General features: G+C 42.9%; 1 protein-coding gene across 4 annotated transcripts in view; it reads left to right on the forward strand.

The window, feature by feature from the left end:
• Window positions 1–7,146: 7,146 nt before the first annotated feature.
• MIER2 (MIER family member 2) overlaps window positions 7,147–15,464 on the forward strand; it is a 76,905-nt gene continuing 68,587 nt past the window's right edge. For 3 of the 4 annotated variants that reach the window (XM_030218671.1, XM_030218675.1, XM_030218674.1), the window contains exons 1-5: window positions 7,147–7,334; window positions 7,925–8,337; window positions 12,746–12,828; window positions 14,321–14,478; window positions 15,136–15,261. In XM_030218671.1, coding sequence (XP_030074531.1) covers window positions 14,329–14,478; window positions 15,136–15,261 — 276 coding nt within the window. In that variant the 5' untranslated portion in view covers window positions 7,147–7,334; window positions 7,925–8,337; window positions 12,746–12,828; window positions 14,321–14,328. The remainder of the gene's footprint in view (window positions 7,335–7,924; window positions 8,338–12,745; window positions 12,829–14,320; window positions 14,479–15,135; window positions 15,262–15,464) is intronic. The other variant, XM_030218672.1, reaches the window with a different exon arrangement.

Raw genomic sequence — 15,464 nt, forward strand, 5'->3', positions numbered from 1 at the left:
GCTTATTTACTGTCTTGTTTGTTTTCCAGTCTTGTTTCTTGTTTGTATGTCTTTGTCTAGTTCTTGGTTGCCTGTGTTTCTTGTTCAGTGGCTGCCTGGCAGCTTTTAGTCCTGTCCCTTATCTGTGTTTGTTCCCTGTTTCAGTGGCTGCTTGCAGCTTTCAGTTCAGTTCTTGTCTGTCTGAGAGTCCTAGTCTAGTATTCTGCCTAGCCTCCCTGTGTGTTCTAGTCCCTGTGTGTATCCTGCTGGTATCCTGTTCTGGCCCTGTCCGGCAAGTCCTGCCGGCCACCTGCACCCAGGGGCTCAACTCCTGGGGAAGGGTGGCTAAGTGCAGGTGAAGACTAGCCGTCCCTGTCAGAGTTCTGTCTTATCCCTGTGTGGGGTGGTTTTGCCTGCCACTGCCGCTCCTCGGCAGTGGCCCAAGGGCTCACGATCCTAGTTCCTGCTTGGAAAACGTGACAGTCTGACCCAGTATGGCTACTCTTACGTTCTTGTGAAAGCAGAATACATCTAAGACTTTTCAGTCAGTTTCTTTGTGAAATTTGCATTTGGGACTGAGTTTTTAACATTTTTGTAAAATAAATTAAAATAAATTTGGGTTTCTGTCAGGTACTTGCGACCTGGCTTGGCCACTGTTTGGAAAACAGGATTACTGGGCTAGATGGACCATTGGTCTGACCCAGTATGGCTACTCTTATGTACTATATTCTTGAGAGATCTTTTTGTTTTTGAGAATGTCCAACTTTAGGTGCCATTTATAGAATTTTCCCCATCATGCATTGCAGTTTCTGATGTATGTGTGAACTGATTCTTATCTCTAACATTTGGTCTGTCTCCCCCTTCACAGCATCCTTCTTCACTTTTTCTCCATTGAATACTATATACTACATTAGAGGAAGAGCTTGACTTAAGACTCAGACATCCACGCGTGGCTTGTACCATGAGTGTAATACCCCAGCATACAAGAAGCAAATTGCATGCAAATTTTATGAGCAGCAAACCTGCAGCAAACGTGTTGTGGGTGTGGGGGGGGGAGGTATGCCAGATGAATGCTCACAAGGTTTTGTGGTAAGCATAGTTTCTTGTGCGCGTGTCCAAACCAAAAACAAAAGTGTCAGCATAATCCACGCCTGTTTTTCTGTGCCTAAATATAAGCCTTGCACAAATTGTTTCCACTTGAAATTTTCAAGAGGCTCATATTTAGGTGCAGAAGAACAACAGGTGCCCATGTGTGTTTTCATTTTCAGTTTTGTTCGGACAAGTGCACGTTCACTTACAATCTGCTTTTAAAACTTGTATGTGTTTCCTTCTGCTTAAATAACAAGACACAACCAGCAATTTAACGTGAAAGATAGACAAGAAATCCTATCTGCAAAACCTTCTACGCTACCTGGACCCTCACAGAAAAATTCTTGCATTGTGCACACATTAAAAAAGGGCAGCATACTCGCTGCATACCTAAATTACCTCATCAGAAAAACATTTTTAATTGTAAACAATTCTTTTTATTAAAGAATGAATACAATCACATACATCGTATTGGTAAAACAATACAGAATTATGAAACATAACATTCTCAAACCAGTTCCAAAGTCCCCCACCCCTCCTCCTCCAATGCAAGCAAGAACAAGTTATCTCTAAACAGTTGTAAGAACGTGACTATGCCAAGTGTAGAGCATCTGGACTCTCCCCACTAGAGAAGAAAAGTAGTGTTGGAGACAAAAAAAAAAGAAAAATTCTGACTGAAAAAGGGGGACCCCTCTCAATCTACCCCTCCCCACCATCCTCTCAACCTGCATTTCCCACATCCCAGCATCACCCTCATTACTGAGAGCCAAAAAATACAAGGAACAGAAACTGAGACCCATATATAGATCAGGAAATTCTGCATGCGGTTAAGATAATCCCAAGACTGCACTCTCATCAGCATACATTTTAATACCATTTGTGGCTGTTTCTTCCATGAGTGGCTCAATCTGTCCTCTTTTTTCTGGACCCATATGGTAACTTTCCCTGTAAAATTAATAAATTGTTTTGTTTTCATCAGTAAAACAGCTGCATGGCTGTGGTTTGTCAAGGCTCTGGGCCAGGGGTGTGCTGGTAAATTTTTAACACCGGACTCTCGCTCCGGGCATAGCCAGCCCTGCAATTTGGAGGGGGGGGGACAGGAGTGGACTGGCGGGGGAAACGCATGCCTCTCTCTCCCCTCCCTCCCTCCCTCGTGCGGACATGCTAGGCAAGCCTTTGCTTGCAGGGATGCTGAGCCCCACCAGCCAATAAATGGACTGCCACCACTCCCAGCTGTTTCTTTCTGGCTCTGATCAGCATGCTGGGACATCTCTCACATGCAGAAGTCCCAGCCTGCTTCTCAGAGCTGGAAACAAGAAGCGGGGAGCAGCAGAAGTCTATTTACTTGGCTGGCAGGGCTCAGCATCCCAGCCAGCAAAGTAAAAGAGAATTCAGGAAGGAGGCCCGAGCCAACATTTTGGGAGGCAGTTGTTAAAGTAGCCATGGGGGGGGGGGGGGGGGGGGGGAGGGGGGTCTACTTTAACAATAGGCTCCCAAAATTCTTAAAAACTTAACAGCTCTTGCAAGCCTGTGAGAGCCCTCTCCAGCACACCACTGTTCTGGGCCCACCCTAGCCACACTGTTATACGTACACTTCCCTGTAAAGTGCCAGCAGGGCACTGAAGTACTGTATTGTTCTGTAATGAAACACATAACCTACACAGTACATACATACAGGTGGCATTCACAGACCTGCCAAGTCTCCCGCTTTTGCGGGTCTTTTCCCACCGAGAAATCGGGATCTCCCACTGAGTGGCCTCCCATCCAGCAACAGCAGGAAGTGCCTTCCTAAAGCACCATCTCCTGCTACTGCTGATCCCATGCCAGCAGGAGATGCCGCTGGATGGGGAGACCACTCCTGAAGCCACTGTCCGTGAATCAGCTGAGCTGGGGGTGGAGAAATGAGCAGAGTTGTGGGTGGAGCAATGGGCAGACTGGGGTGGAGCTAGGGGTGGGACTGGGTCCTAAATCTGCTGAGTGGATCGGCCCCCATGTCAGTTCTGTATTCACACGTCAGTGAGACAAGGGCAGCATCCCAGTTTCAGGCATAACTTACAGAATTCTAGAAGTTACATGTGCCCCTGCCACATATACGTGTCCACAATTACACCATGCACTAATACAAGCTTACACTAGTATTCTATAACTGAACATGAGCGCCCAAGTTTGGTTATCAAATACGCTCTTATAGCGTGGCTTTGAGGTACCTAAATGGAGGAGCCGAGTTGTAGATTCATCATCCTCCCAAGTAGTCCATACTTTGTGAATCTATAACTGTGAAGAAACCTAACTTGATAAAAGAATAAGAAAGAAAACATCACATATTTATTTATTTGGATTTATTAACCTCCTTTAAGAAGAAATTCACCAAAGGCGGTGCACAGTAGGTACAGTTTAACATCAAACTTACAATTTTGTTAACAGCATAACAATAGTAAAATGTACAAGTATAAACCTAAATACAATAAATGCAGCAAACTGAAACCTAATAGGACTACATTGAAACAGGATCAAAAATATACACATTTAACATAGCCGTCTCTAGCTATGGGGGATAGTCCTTGAGACAGCACGTGTGGGCGAAACATGCATGTCAGACATAATGCCTCCCCGTCTGACAACTCTTGAGATGAGTATGCAATAAGTATTTAAATGTCTATTGATTAAGTTAGAAATTATTATAAAACTAGTAAAAAAGGCCCATTTCTGCCTGAAATGAAACGGGCGCTAGTGGGCACGGGACTCCCTTCCCCTCCCCTTACGCTACTATCCCTGGTGGTGTAGAGGTACCTGTTCGCTCGGGGCAGGAAAGAAAGAGCCCCCTGTTTCCTGCCCGTAGCGCTGCTGATAGCTGCCCTGCTGCATCCTGTCCGAGTCCGGCTCTCAGCGTTTCAAAATGGCCGCCGAGAGTTGAAGTCTTGCGAGGCTGCTTCAACTCTCGGTAGCCATTCTGAAACACCGAAAGCCAGTCTCACACAGGATGCAGCAGGGCAGCTAGCAGCAGCGCTCCGGGCAGGAAAGCGGGGGCTCTTTCTTTCCTGCCCCGAGCGAACAGGTACCTCTACACCACCAGGGATAGTAGCATAAGGGGAGGGGAGGTGACAGGGGGGAGGGAAGGTGATGGGGGGAAGAGGGGGCGACCGGGGGCGGGGCGGTAGCGTGAATGGGGCGGGGCGATGGCACGAAAGGGGCGGGGTGATGGGCACATCCTCAGCGGCTTGCTTTTGTTAGGCTGTGTGCAGCGATTCGTTGGAAGGGGAGGAGTAGGGAAACACGCTCCGCATGTTTCCCTACTCCTCCCCGTTCGTTCATTTGCGTTGTTGTGTACTTGTTCCACCCTCGACGTCATCACGTGTGACGCGAGGGCGGGGCATGGAGACATGGTGAGTGTTCTGGCTTCACCACCATGAACTTACGAACCGGTGTCTGAGTGGCTGCAGTGACGTCAGTGTCTTCAGAACGTTGAGGGTGCGTTTTATTATAGTAGACTGTTCATCGGGTGTATCATTGAGGTGTGTGCCGATTATATTTCTAGCAAATCAGATTAGCAATTGGCACTGCTGAGGTCACCAGAGATTTCATAACCTACATGCAAGACTCATCATTAGCAATATTATTCTGCTTGATTTGTCCTTACCATTTTCAGGGCACAGACCATAGAGGTCTGCCCAGCACTCTCCTTATTCTAAAATTTCTGAAGTTAACGTCTAAGCCCCTGAAAAGCTACACTCCAGCCCATCCAAATCTATTCAGCCACGATCAATATGTGAGTTCAGTATATTCTGGGCTCAGGAAGAACTGCAGGAGAGCCCCTTCGTGGCCAGGAAGCAGACAATTTGAACAGTAGTGTAGCCAGGTTGAGAGCACAGGGGAAGCAGAGAGCAGACTGCCGACAGCGCAAGTATTTTAAACATGGCAGATCATGTGAAAACTAAGCGCCGGCGCCACTGGAAGTCTGTTTGGGGGAGTGGCTGCTCCCTTGGCGAACCACCAAGCTAAGCCTCTGAATTAGAATCTTACATCCTTCTTGGAATCTTCCTTGGATATAATTACTCAGAGAACTACTATGGTAGTGACTTTTGCTCAGATGCCAGACCAGAATGCAGTTCTGAAACTTTCCTTTAGAATCTGGATACACGATTTTTGGGTTTGAAAGAGCGCATATTTCCTGATCTTTCAAGAGAGACACAGATACAACGCAAAGCTTTTCTGGCCTTTCAGCCTAGGGTACAAGCTTTGGGAGCCAACTTTATGCTTAGGTTTCCTAGTTTGTGTTTTATAATTTATGAAGGTAAAACAATGTCAAGTTTTTGACCCAAAACAGCTGAATGAATTTCTTGTTGCTAAAGAAAGTTGAATGTTATAATCCTGTATGCACACTACTTGGGGGCAGGCTTGGGATGGTCTTTGGGGGTTTGCGTCTGCCAGATTGATATTGTTTCTCTTGAATGTTAATTTCTGATTCCTTAGACCTCTATTTCTCCTAATTTTTTTGGAGGGAAATTTATTGGATTATTTCTTTTCATTTTGACTTGGAATGTTTCTATACTTCTTGATTACCACAGAATGTCAGAGATACATAATTTGAAACTGAATAATGAGAAACAGTTTTTTAAAAACCTTGCAATATTCAAATCTGATTCCCTGCAACTAAACACTTTAACACCAGATATAACCACTGTGAGCAAAAAAGCTGCCTGGGTGAAGAAGAGCTTCAACCTTAAGTTGCCAGCTTGGACTCCCTTCTCTTTGAAGTCAGCAAGAGACAAACTTAAAGGTGGCCTCTTCCTATAATACAAACATAGGATACTATCTTGGTCACTTGGAAAAACAAAAGTGACCAACAAAGTAGCCATTTGAGTCATCCTCACCACTGAAGTCTCAAGGATAGCTCAGCTGGCATATCCAAAATGTCTGCAGATATCCCAACTAGTGACTCAGCCCGAGGTTGGGATGTATCTTTCATAAAGTTAGCAAATAATAGATCTTACTAAATGGTGTAATCTCTTCCTTTGATACACCAACGACTTCTCACACACTCTGTACTTCTTTTATGTATTTGTTCTTAATTTCTTTATATACTGCCTGCGAACCTTGAAAGCTATTGAGGTACAGTGGGTACTTTCCGTCCCTGGAGGGCTCACAATCAACCCCCCCGACCCCCGTTTACTATGCCACGCTAGCGGCTGTCGAGCACTAATGCCGACACAGCCCTCTCACTTAGTAAACAGGGGGGGTAAGTTTATACCAGACAATGGAGGTTTAAGTGACTTGCCCAAGCTCTCAAGGAGATGCAATGGGATTTGAACCAGACTCCCCTGGTTTTGGAGCAAAATCCGTAACTCAAATTCACGCTACAAGCTGAATTGTCTACATTCGCCAGCATACCACGAAGAATAATTTTATCATGCATCAAACTGAATTGTATTGAGGACACCTGAGCTAGGTCACTTTGCATCTTGTCCAAGCCAGCCCGTTGCTTTTGCATTAAAAACTCCTGGCATGGCATTGCGTTTTATTTCTACAGTATAACACAAGTAATGCAAGTATTTGCTCCAACAATTGTATAGCTGTCAACACAGGGTCATGCTCACTGACTTTAACCAAGGAGGTCCAGGTCTGGAGGCCCCATATTCTTAAGGCCAAATTAGGAAAGTTCGCCAAAAGTGAAGCACGCATTCTTCATGGGCAAAAGTCCTTCCGTGTTCACATCCACTTCTTTTCAACAGGTTGCTGTACCAGATCAGGATCTAAGGGCGCCTGGTCGTGAACTAAGTCGACTTTGACCACCGAGATGTGAGGGAAGGTTCTATAGCGTTCCCCGGGTAAGATATAGTTGAGAAGCTGCTCGAGTTCCATAGCTCTGTAGTGGGACGACGATTATTTTTGAAGCCTGTTGTCTATGAATAAGTACGCCACCTTCCCTGTATACTCTATAATTGCCTTTGCCTCCCCTCCCTTTTATAGTGCATTGGCCTCGCGCATGGCTCCAGGGGAGACCAGCGAGTCGTGGAGGTATTAGCTAGTGCGTCTACCAGAATACGGGTACAGTGGCCGCTCTTTCCTCGCTAGTTTCTTCTGCTCGTCTGGTGCGGGGGAGGATAGGGACGTTCTCTCCCCCTCCCCCTAATTAATTAAAGACACAAAGCCGGCTTACCTGAGCTGAGTGGGAGAAGATAGGGTCGCTAAAGGACGGGTTTGGTGTTTTTCACCATTCGCGTCAGTAGTACAGTAGCTTCTCCCTGGCTTAACTCTCCGCGATACAGGTAAGAAGCCTCTGCTGCTTGTAGTAACTGCTATATTACGCTGCAGTGGGAAAGAGCTGTATTTGCAATGCATTTGTAATTGCAAATTGCAGTAGCAGGGCCCAGTGCGCGTATTAAAAATAAAACATCGCACTAAGCTCGGTCAAGACCCTCCTGTCTTCTTATTATGCCTTGATCTAATTTCCTTGCACAGTCCACTCTAGCTGCTAGAGTTTCTTTCTCGAGCTAGGTAGGCATGGTAAGGAGTGGTGGAAACCCTTAAAGGAACACAAGACTTTCAGTTGTAGAAGGTATTCAAAGAAATCCTCTGGCAGCCACCAAGAGCAGATTCGGTTAGTCCTCTTTCTTTCTCCTCTACCATAACTAGTCTTGCACAATGGAAGAAAACCAGGCTTCTTCTCAATCACGTCTACGTGGCTAAGGCTTTTTCCAACAAACCACTAGTCTCTAATGATGATGCTCTCTCTAGGCGTTTTATATTCTTTTCTTTGTTTCCAATCCTGGTTGAAATTCTCCAGGTATCCACCTCAGAGACTTTGGATTCCCTAATTGAGTCTCCTATTAAATCACTTTTTTTTTTTCTTTTTCAGATTGAGAGGATGAACTGCAAGGGCGAGTAAAACATCCATTTAATAAACTGGTGTGCTCATAAAATTTGCATGCTAACCATTTAACTTCCACAAGGACACTAAACAAGGGGAGCTGCTGCATCCTTTAAGAGATATGAGGAGCAGAAGTTTGCCTATTACTAATGATTAAGGCAATGAATGGAATTGTCCAAGTAAAAATGTTTACGTGCCAAACGTTTTCCCAGGAACATAAGCAGCAGTGGTCTGCCATTTCCAGGGTGGACTCTAATCTTAGGATTCTCAGGGGATATGATGTTTACAGTGGAGAGAGCATCCATAATCGGAGACAATGAATGGAAGGATAGAACTTTCACATAAATATAAATGAAATCAGTGCAGAATTTATTTACTCCATTTCCTTTCAGAATTTACAGGTAAGAGACATAAGGATTCCTTCACCACAGTTGTAAGCATAAACACAAGATCTCTTAAGCCATGGAGCCAGGTTTTGCAGTTTGGACTTCTTATCTCCAGACGTTAAAGAAGACTTTAAACAAACCATTAACAAGTTCAATTTAAGCCTTCCTTGCAGCAACAAACAGATGAATTTATAGATCCAGATGTTAGAGCAGGAGTCTAGGCAGCCTGGGGTAAAGCAGTCTTTGAGGTGCAGCAGGGATTAGGCAGTCTTTGGGTTTGGGGCTGAAGCATGGGACTAGGTCATCCTACAAAGGCTGCGTACTACTACTACTACTATTTAGCATTTCTATAGCGCTACAAAGCATACGCAGCGCTGCACAAACATAGAAGAAAGACAGTCCCTGCTCAAAGAGCTTACAATCTAATAGCGTAGGCTCTGTAATGCTGGGCAGCTGTCAAATTAGAAACAAGGAATTGTTTGCACCAAAATCTTTTAAGTGCTAGGGCCAGTCTGGTTCCTTGGGGACATGCCCCTGGGCCCGGCATCTAGATCGGTACCAGATTTCTTTATTTAAGTAAGCTTATTTACTAGTAATGGCTCCTGTCTCTGGCTGGGAAAGTGCCTGGTTCAAGGCCAAGTCCTGTCAGTCCTTTCAAGTTTTGTAAACGTATTTTTTCAAAAACTATGATATACCATATCAAATCTGGAAGAACACCATTCTCTTTAAGCATGCACAACAGTAAGAATTTAGAGGAGGAAATTGTACATCCCCCCTCTCCCCACAGTCTGCACATTCAAACAGTCCTAGAATAACTACCCTGTTTCACAGAATATTTTCAAATTATTCAAGGAACATCACCAAAAAAAAAAAAAAAGATACACAGGTTGTATTCTATATCAATAGGAGCCACAAGCAATCATCTCTTAAACATGTTCAGCAGTTTGGAAGTTGGAAGTTTAGGATTGAAGAACAAAGGGTACTCGATGTAGCTGGTAGAATTTCTGCTTAAAAATGAGATCTTCTCCTGCAACTATAGCATACTACATTTGAAAATATTTTCTTAACTGATTCAAGGATAATGAGACATCCCAGAAAACTTTCTGGCCATACCATTCCCCATTTTTGTTTCACGATTTTAACGTGAAGTTAAAATTATGCACTTTAGAAGTAAAACAGTCACAACAAGGGCAACAAAAGGAAGGGGGGACAGCAGGTGATGTAAAAACTTGTGCTTTATTGAACATCCAGGACTCGACATGAGCCCTGTTTCGGCCCACACGGGCCTTCCTCAGGAGTCACTTAAAATTGGGATGTGTATAGTTGAAACTAGAAAAATGCAGGTATATTCAGTGTCTGAATCAAAGATTTATCCTTATAATCTGTGAAAGCGCCTTGAAACTCACTTGGACTCAAGTGAGTGCAAACTGATACAAGGGTTGCTGTTCTGTTTAGAAATGTTAGTTAGTAGTAGTAGTTTTCTGGTTGTGCACTTTAGAAGTATACATTACAGTATTTTAACTAAAACTAAGGGGCATTCTGATGGCAGGTAGTTATTGTTTCATCCTGGTTCTATTCATTCCATGTTGGTTGCAAAGCTAGTAGCCCCTTGTTTTGTCTTTTTTCTTTTTTTTTCTTATTTGTAATTTTAAATTTAGCTTTTAATGTGTTCATGCAGCCTCCTGCAGCACCCACAGCATCTGTGTTTACCTCTGTCTTTATTTTTTTGCAGCTGCTACGATTTATTTTTGATAACACTTTTTTTGCACGAAAAGTAAGGCAAGTACCCACGGTAGCTCAACCTATTCTTCATTTTTTCCCCAAACTGTTTCTTTCTCAAATTAAATCCAAAATGTCAATGAAGAGTTTGTCCAAGTCCGAAGTATGAAAAAAGATAGCAACAAAGAGGTAGCTGCAGTTTTCAGATGTCAGAAGAGCACTGAAAATTTATATAAGCAAGTACCAAATATGTTCAGAAAACAGAAAGATTATTTGTAGAAATATTGGTAAATTGGATTTCCTGCCTCACAATGGGTCAGATCCAAGGTGGGTAAAATACTATATTGGGACAGGTTTTCTCAATTCCTTATACTTTTACAACAGGAATAAGAGCTCACGCTGCACTGTAGCTGTGACATGTTTCCAGAAAAAGAACACACAGCAATAAAATAAATATGCAGAGTGGCAACTTAGAGCTGACTGCATACTTTATAACACTCTACAAAAATCAATGCATGCACATCCTTTCGTAGCTTGTGGGGGATGCCAAGCCATGTGCAGATACTTACTGTGGGTCTTCCTTTGTATGAGTATTTGCGTGGGTCAATAGGAGCCAAAAACCAGGATACATGCTAGCCTGACACGTGGGTAGGTCTCCAAACTAGAGGATGACATGGGATCAGGTAAACTGCGGTAAGCTATGGTAAAATCGTAGGAAGGCTAAAAATGTCCACCTTTTTACCGTGGGTACAAACAGTGGTTATTTCCCCGCCCCACGGAAGCAGTAATAACCCCTGCACCCATGGTAAATCAAACAACTATTGTTTTACTGTCCTTCCCGAACTCTGGCTATAGTCCTCCCTGAGTGTAGGCCCCTCTCTGCCCACCACGCATGACGTCACCATTCCCATTCGTGTGACATGCAGGAAGAGGTCTTCACTTACTCATCAAGGACTCGACTGTATGAGGCAAAGCTTGCATGCTCTGTGTGTGAGCCCAGTCCTGGAACCGGAAGAACATGGTAAGGTCCCTGTCCCGTAAATTTCTTCTGTCCCTCCCCATCCATAATATTGTAGGCTGGGTGTCCTTTGTACTAAGTGCCACAGTAGCTCTGCCACTCCTATGATCACACGGGATCACAGGAAACGGCTTCCGGCCAGCAGAAACTTCAGGTTTTAATACAGGAGCCACATTTTTCTTAAATTTTTCTTAAAAGTGTCTGGTTTCATTTAGGGGAAATTGCTCTGTTTCTCTGCCCCTAGTCAGAAAACTTATTTCTACTTGCTAATTAAGGACGAGAGCTGTGTGAATTTTCAAGTCATAGAATGGGGTGATATTGGATAACAATGTGGGAAGGGAAGCACTATTTCCTCAGCTTTGGCATTGATATAGATGGTGGAGCCCTTTGTTTCCTTGAATGCATACAGTTGCTCATGAATGATGCTCGGAAGGTGTTTCATATTTCCTGATTGCAAGGGTGTTTCTTGTAAGTGGGGCAGGGAGGGGGGAGTGTACGGGAGGGGGTGTTTTTGAAAGGGGAAGATGGGAGATGTATCTTATATTTTTGCTTTATAAATGACAGTTCAGAATATTAATTTTTATACTGTAATAAAAAGATTTTAATATAAAATCTATTGAGGCTTTTGAAGAGTGGTTAGTGCAGCAGACTTTGATACTGGTGAACTGGGTTCAATTCCCACTGCAGCTCCTTATGGCTTGGCTAAGGTGCACTGAAAAATTGCCTGCAGTAGTGTAGGCGCGGGTTTTGGGCATGCACAGAATCATTTTTCAGCACACCTGTAAAAAAAGGATTTTTTAAAATTTTTGCCGAAAATGGACATGCGGCAAAATGAAAATTCCCGCGCGTCTATTTTGGGTCTGAGACCTTACCGCCAGCCATTGACCTAGCGGTAAAAGTCTCACGCAGTAACCAGGTGGTAATGACCTACGCACGCCAAATGCCACTTGGTGCGCGTCTGATGCAGCAGAAAATAAAAATTATTTTTTGGACGCGCATATCAGACGCGCGCCAAAAATGAAATTACCGCAAGAGCCACACTGTGTGGTAACTCCATTTTGACGTGCGTAAACACTTACGCAGCTTAGTAAAAAGGCCACTTAAACCTCCATTGCTCCAGGTACAAATAAATACATGTATATAATATGTAATCCGCTTTGAATGTAGTTGCAAAAACCACAGAAAGGCGGTATATCAAGTCTCATTCCCTTTCCCTGCCCTTTGTAAACGGGGACAGAGATAGTAGGGACGGTGCAGAGACAAACTTTGTCCCTGCATCATTCTCTACTCCAAACATCAAAATACCACAGTATATTAGGAGACAAAACCAGATCCTGAGAATCATAGAAACACAGTAAAAGTATGATGAAGTTCTCACTATTTGGCCACTTGGTCATTTCTTGACTCTTCTATATCATTTGGGCTTCCATTAAGCAGAACATATTTACTGTACTTCTAGTTGTTAGAGAATATTTTTTTTTCCATTTATGTGGAACTTGAACCAAGAGCACCATATCTAAATCATAACACAAAAATAGCAAATTCAGGTAAATGACATGCACTTTACATTTAAACCGCTAAGGAACTGCATTCCTAGTTGTATCAAATGAAAAGCATTTTCTTGATGTGTATTATTGTACAGTAAATATATTTGCAGTGTCAAACTGTTAATTTTCTTCTTTGAAGGCCTTGGTTGGTACATAGTCCAAAGGTGCCGTACTGAACTCCCAACACATGCTTGGTGGAAGCTGGATTTCAAACTACAGCAGGTACCTGAATACAGAGTTCAGAGGTCATGTCAGAGTATGCAAGCCAATTGCTTGGATCCTTTTAGTCAACTCTGGCAAAGTTCCTACTAATAACCTGCAACTCAAAAGTAGAAAAAGATTCACAAATCTATCTTGTTTTAGTACCTAAATCAAAATGTTATACTTAGACATAGCAGGTGGAAAAAGACCTCAGAAATTGCAAAGAGTTTTTACTCACCCTAAGGACCATGGGTTGAGAGAACTATCTTTTAGTGATGAATCAGTCATAGGTCAAAAAAAACCTCCTTCCTGCCCTTAGTCCAAACTTTACTTCAATACAGGTTTGCCACAATAACATACATATTTTTTGTCTGTTGAAATACATAAAACAGTCTTATGGAACATAACCACAATTCTGACTCTGAAATCTTCATGGGAAAATAAATGTATAAAAGAACCAACTACCATAGTGACTCTTAACGCTGGATCCCGACAGGCCTTAGTGAAACAGGCGCCTGTCAGGGTCCAGCATTTACAGGTAAGTGTCACTATAATGCTAGTTGATTCCTTTATACATTGCCGATTATTTTCCCATGAAGATTTGAGAGTCAGAATTGTGGTTATGTTCCATAAGTGTTTTATGTATTTCAAAAGACAAAAAATATATATGTTATTGTGGCAAACCTGTATTGAAGTAAAGTTTGGACTAAGGGCAGGAAGGAGGTTTTTTTGACCTATGTGATTGATTCATCATTGCTAAAAGATAGTTTTCCCAATCCATGGTCCATAGGGTGGGTAAAGACTGTTTGCAATTTCTGAGGTCTTTTTCCTCCTCCTATGTCTAAGTACAACCATGTTTAGATTTAGTCATTGAAACAAGATAAGATTTGTGAATCTTCTTTTTCCACTTTTGATTTGCAAGTTTTTGATGTATTTTATGGATTAATTTTTCACCATTTGTGATGATTAAGTTCCTACTAATGCCAGGATGCAGATTTTCTACATAGTAAGCATGAAAGGTAATGGCAAGGGGTCTTACAGGGAATTGTATAGGATATAGGAAGCCAGTGCTCACAAATTTTAAATACCTATTTTGACTTTGGAAACTGGCCAACTCGCTACTTTATCTGGTGCATACTCATCATATTCTTTGTTTCCAAACTGATAATCTTTTATCCATTCTATCTCCCTCAAGAATCTACTTCGATTGCAGTTCCACATTTTATGTTCTAGCTCCATTGCTCTGGAACGTATTGCACAAATTCTCTGCATTGAACACCATTTACCTCATTTTAAAGCAGGCCTTAAAGCCTACTGTTTTTCTCTAAGTTCTGGAGATTGACAGTGCCCTGTTATGGGGTCACAAGTCTGCCCCAGATTGTCTTTGTTTTCTCTGCTCTATTGGCTGAATGTAAACTGCTCTGATACTTTGTTTTAAGGGTGGAATGTCAGGTACTGTATTAAACTAAACCTGTGAGTTGTACTATTACAGCTGTCATCTCTTTTTCTCTAGAGGTGTCAATGGGCTCAGCTGACCACCGGTTTAACCTGGCCGATATTCTATCCCAGAACTATGGCATTCAAGAGGAGGAGGAAGAGGAAGAAACTGACATAAAAGAGGAGACATTTCTAGAACTGGGAAAGAGTTTTTACAACCCCCAAATACACAAGGCAGTAAAATTAGCTCTGTATTGATTTCATTGTTCTTGACTTATGAAGGAGTAACAGACCAATACTGATATTAGCCGCTGTTGGTTGACTTCCCGCAGCAGTCAAAAAAGGCAGATATTCAGTGGCAAGATTCAGATTGCTGCCAAGGCTGAAAATCTGGATGGAGCAGCGTGCCCATGCTATCCAGATGGTGGAGGTATTCAGACATCTACATGGATAGTTGACCAGGTAGATATCTGGTTAGTGGTCTGAATATTGCCACTAACTGGATAACTTTTGGCTCCACCCACATTTCACATCTGGCATTATCTGGGTAGTGCTGGGGTGAGCAATAATGTCCTGTGGCTTTCTGGATATCTTCTGAATGTTGACCCCCAAATTGCTAAGGGCCCTGTTTTTATAGGTTGCTACCATATTCAGAGAATGAAAAAAGCCCTTTTGAAAACAGATTTGCACCTAATATTCAACTTTGATTTTTTTTTCGGGGGGGGGGAGGGGTTGTATTTTTTTTTTCTAATTTTCTGAGCATAGATCAAAAGTGAGGCATATTCCAGAGGAAATCCGCTCACATGTTCATCTGTTTTCCTTTTCATATTCACACAATGAATCTTCTTAGGAAAAACACAATCTAATGCAACATCTATTTTTCTTATTCAGGAGAGTGAGGTGCCATTTGAAGAGCTGCTTTCACTATATGGTTATAAGGCTTCTTGCCCCACCTTGGAACAGGACCTTGAGAGTGATGGCATCCCAGCAAACCTCACAGACATGACACTGGATAAGGTATGGAGCAGGGTCCAGTTAAGATTTCGCTACCCACAGACAGAACTGGAGAATGCCCCCCCCCCCCCCCCCCCCCCCCCCCAAAAAAAAAACCCAACCCATAGATTGAAGAATAGAGTCATGAAGCAAAAGGGAGTGGGCTTTCCTTACCTGATATTTTGCACCCTTGGGCATTTTAGTTACTTCATAAATCCGTACAGCCC

This window comes from Microcaecilia unicolor, chromosome 11 (genome assembly GCF_901765095.1).
Source record: "Microcaecilia unicolor chromosome 11, aMicUni1.1, whole genome shotgun sequence".
Lineage (NCBI taxonomy): Eukaryota > Metazoa > Chordata > Amphibia > Gymnophiona > Siphonopidae > Microcaecilia > Microcaecilia unicolor.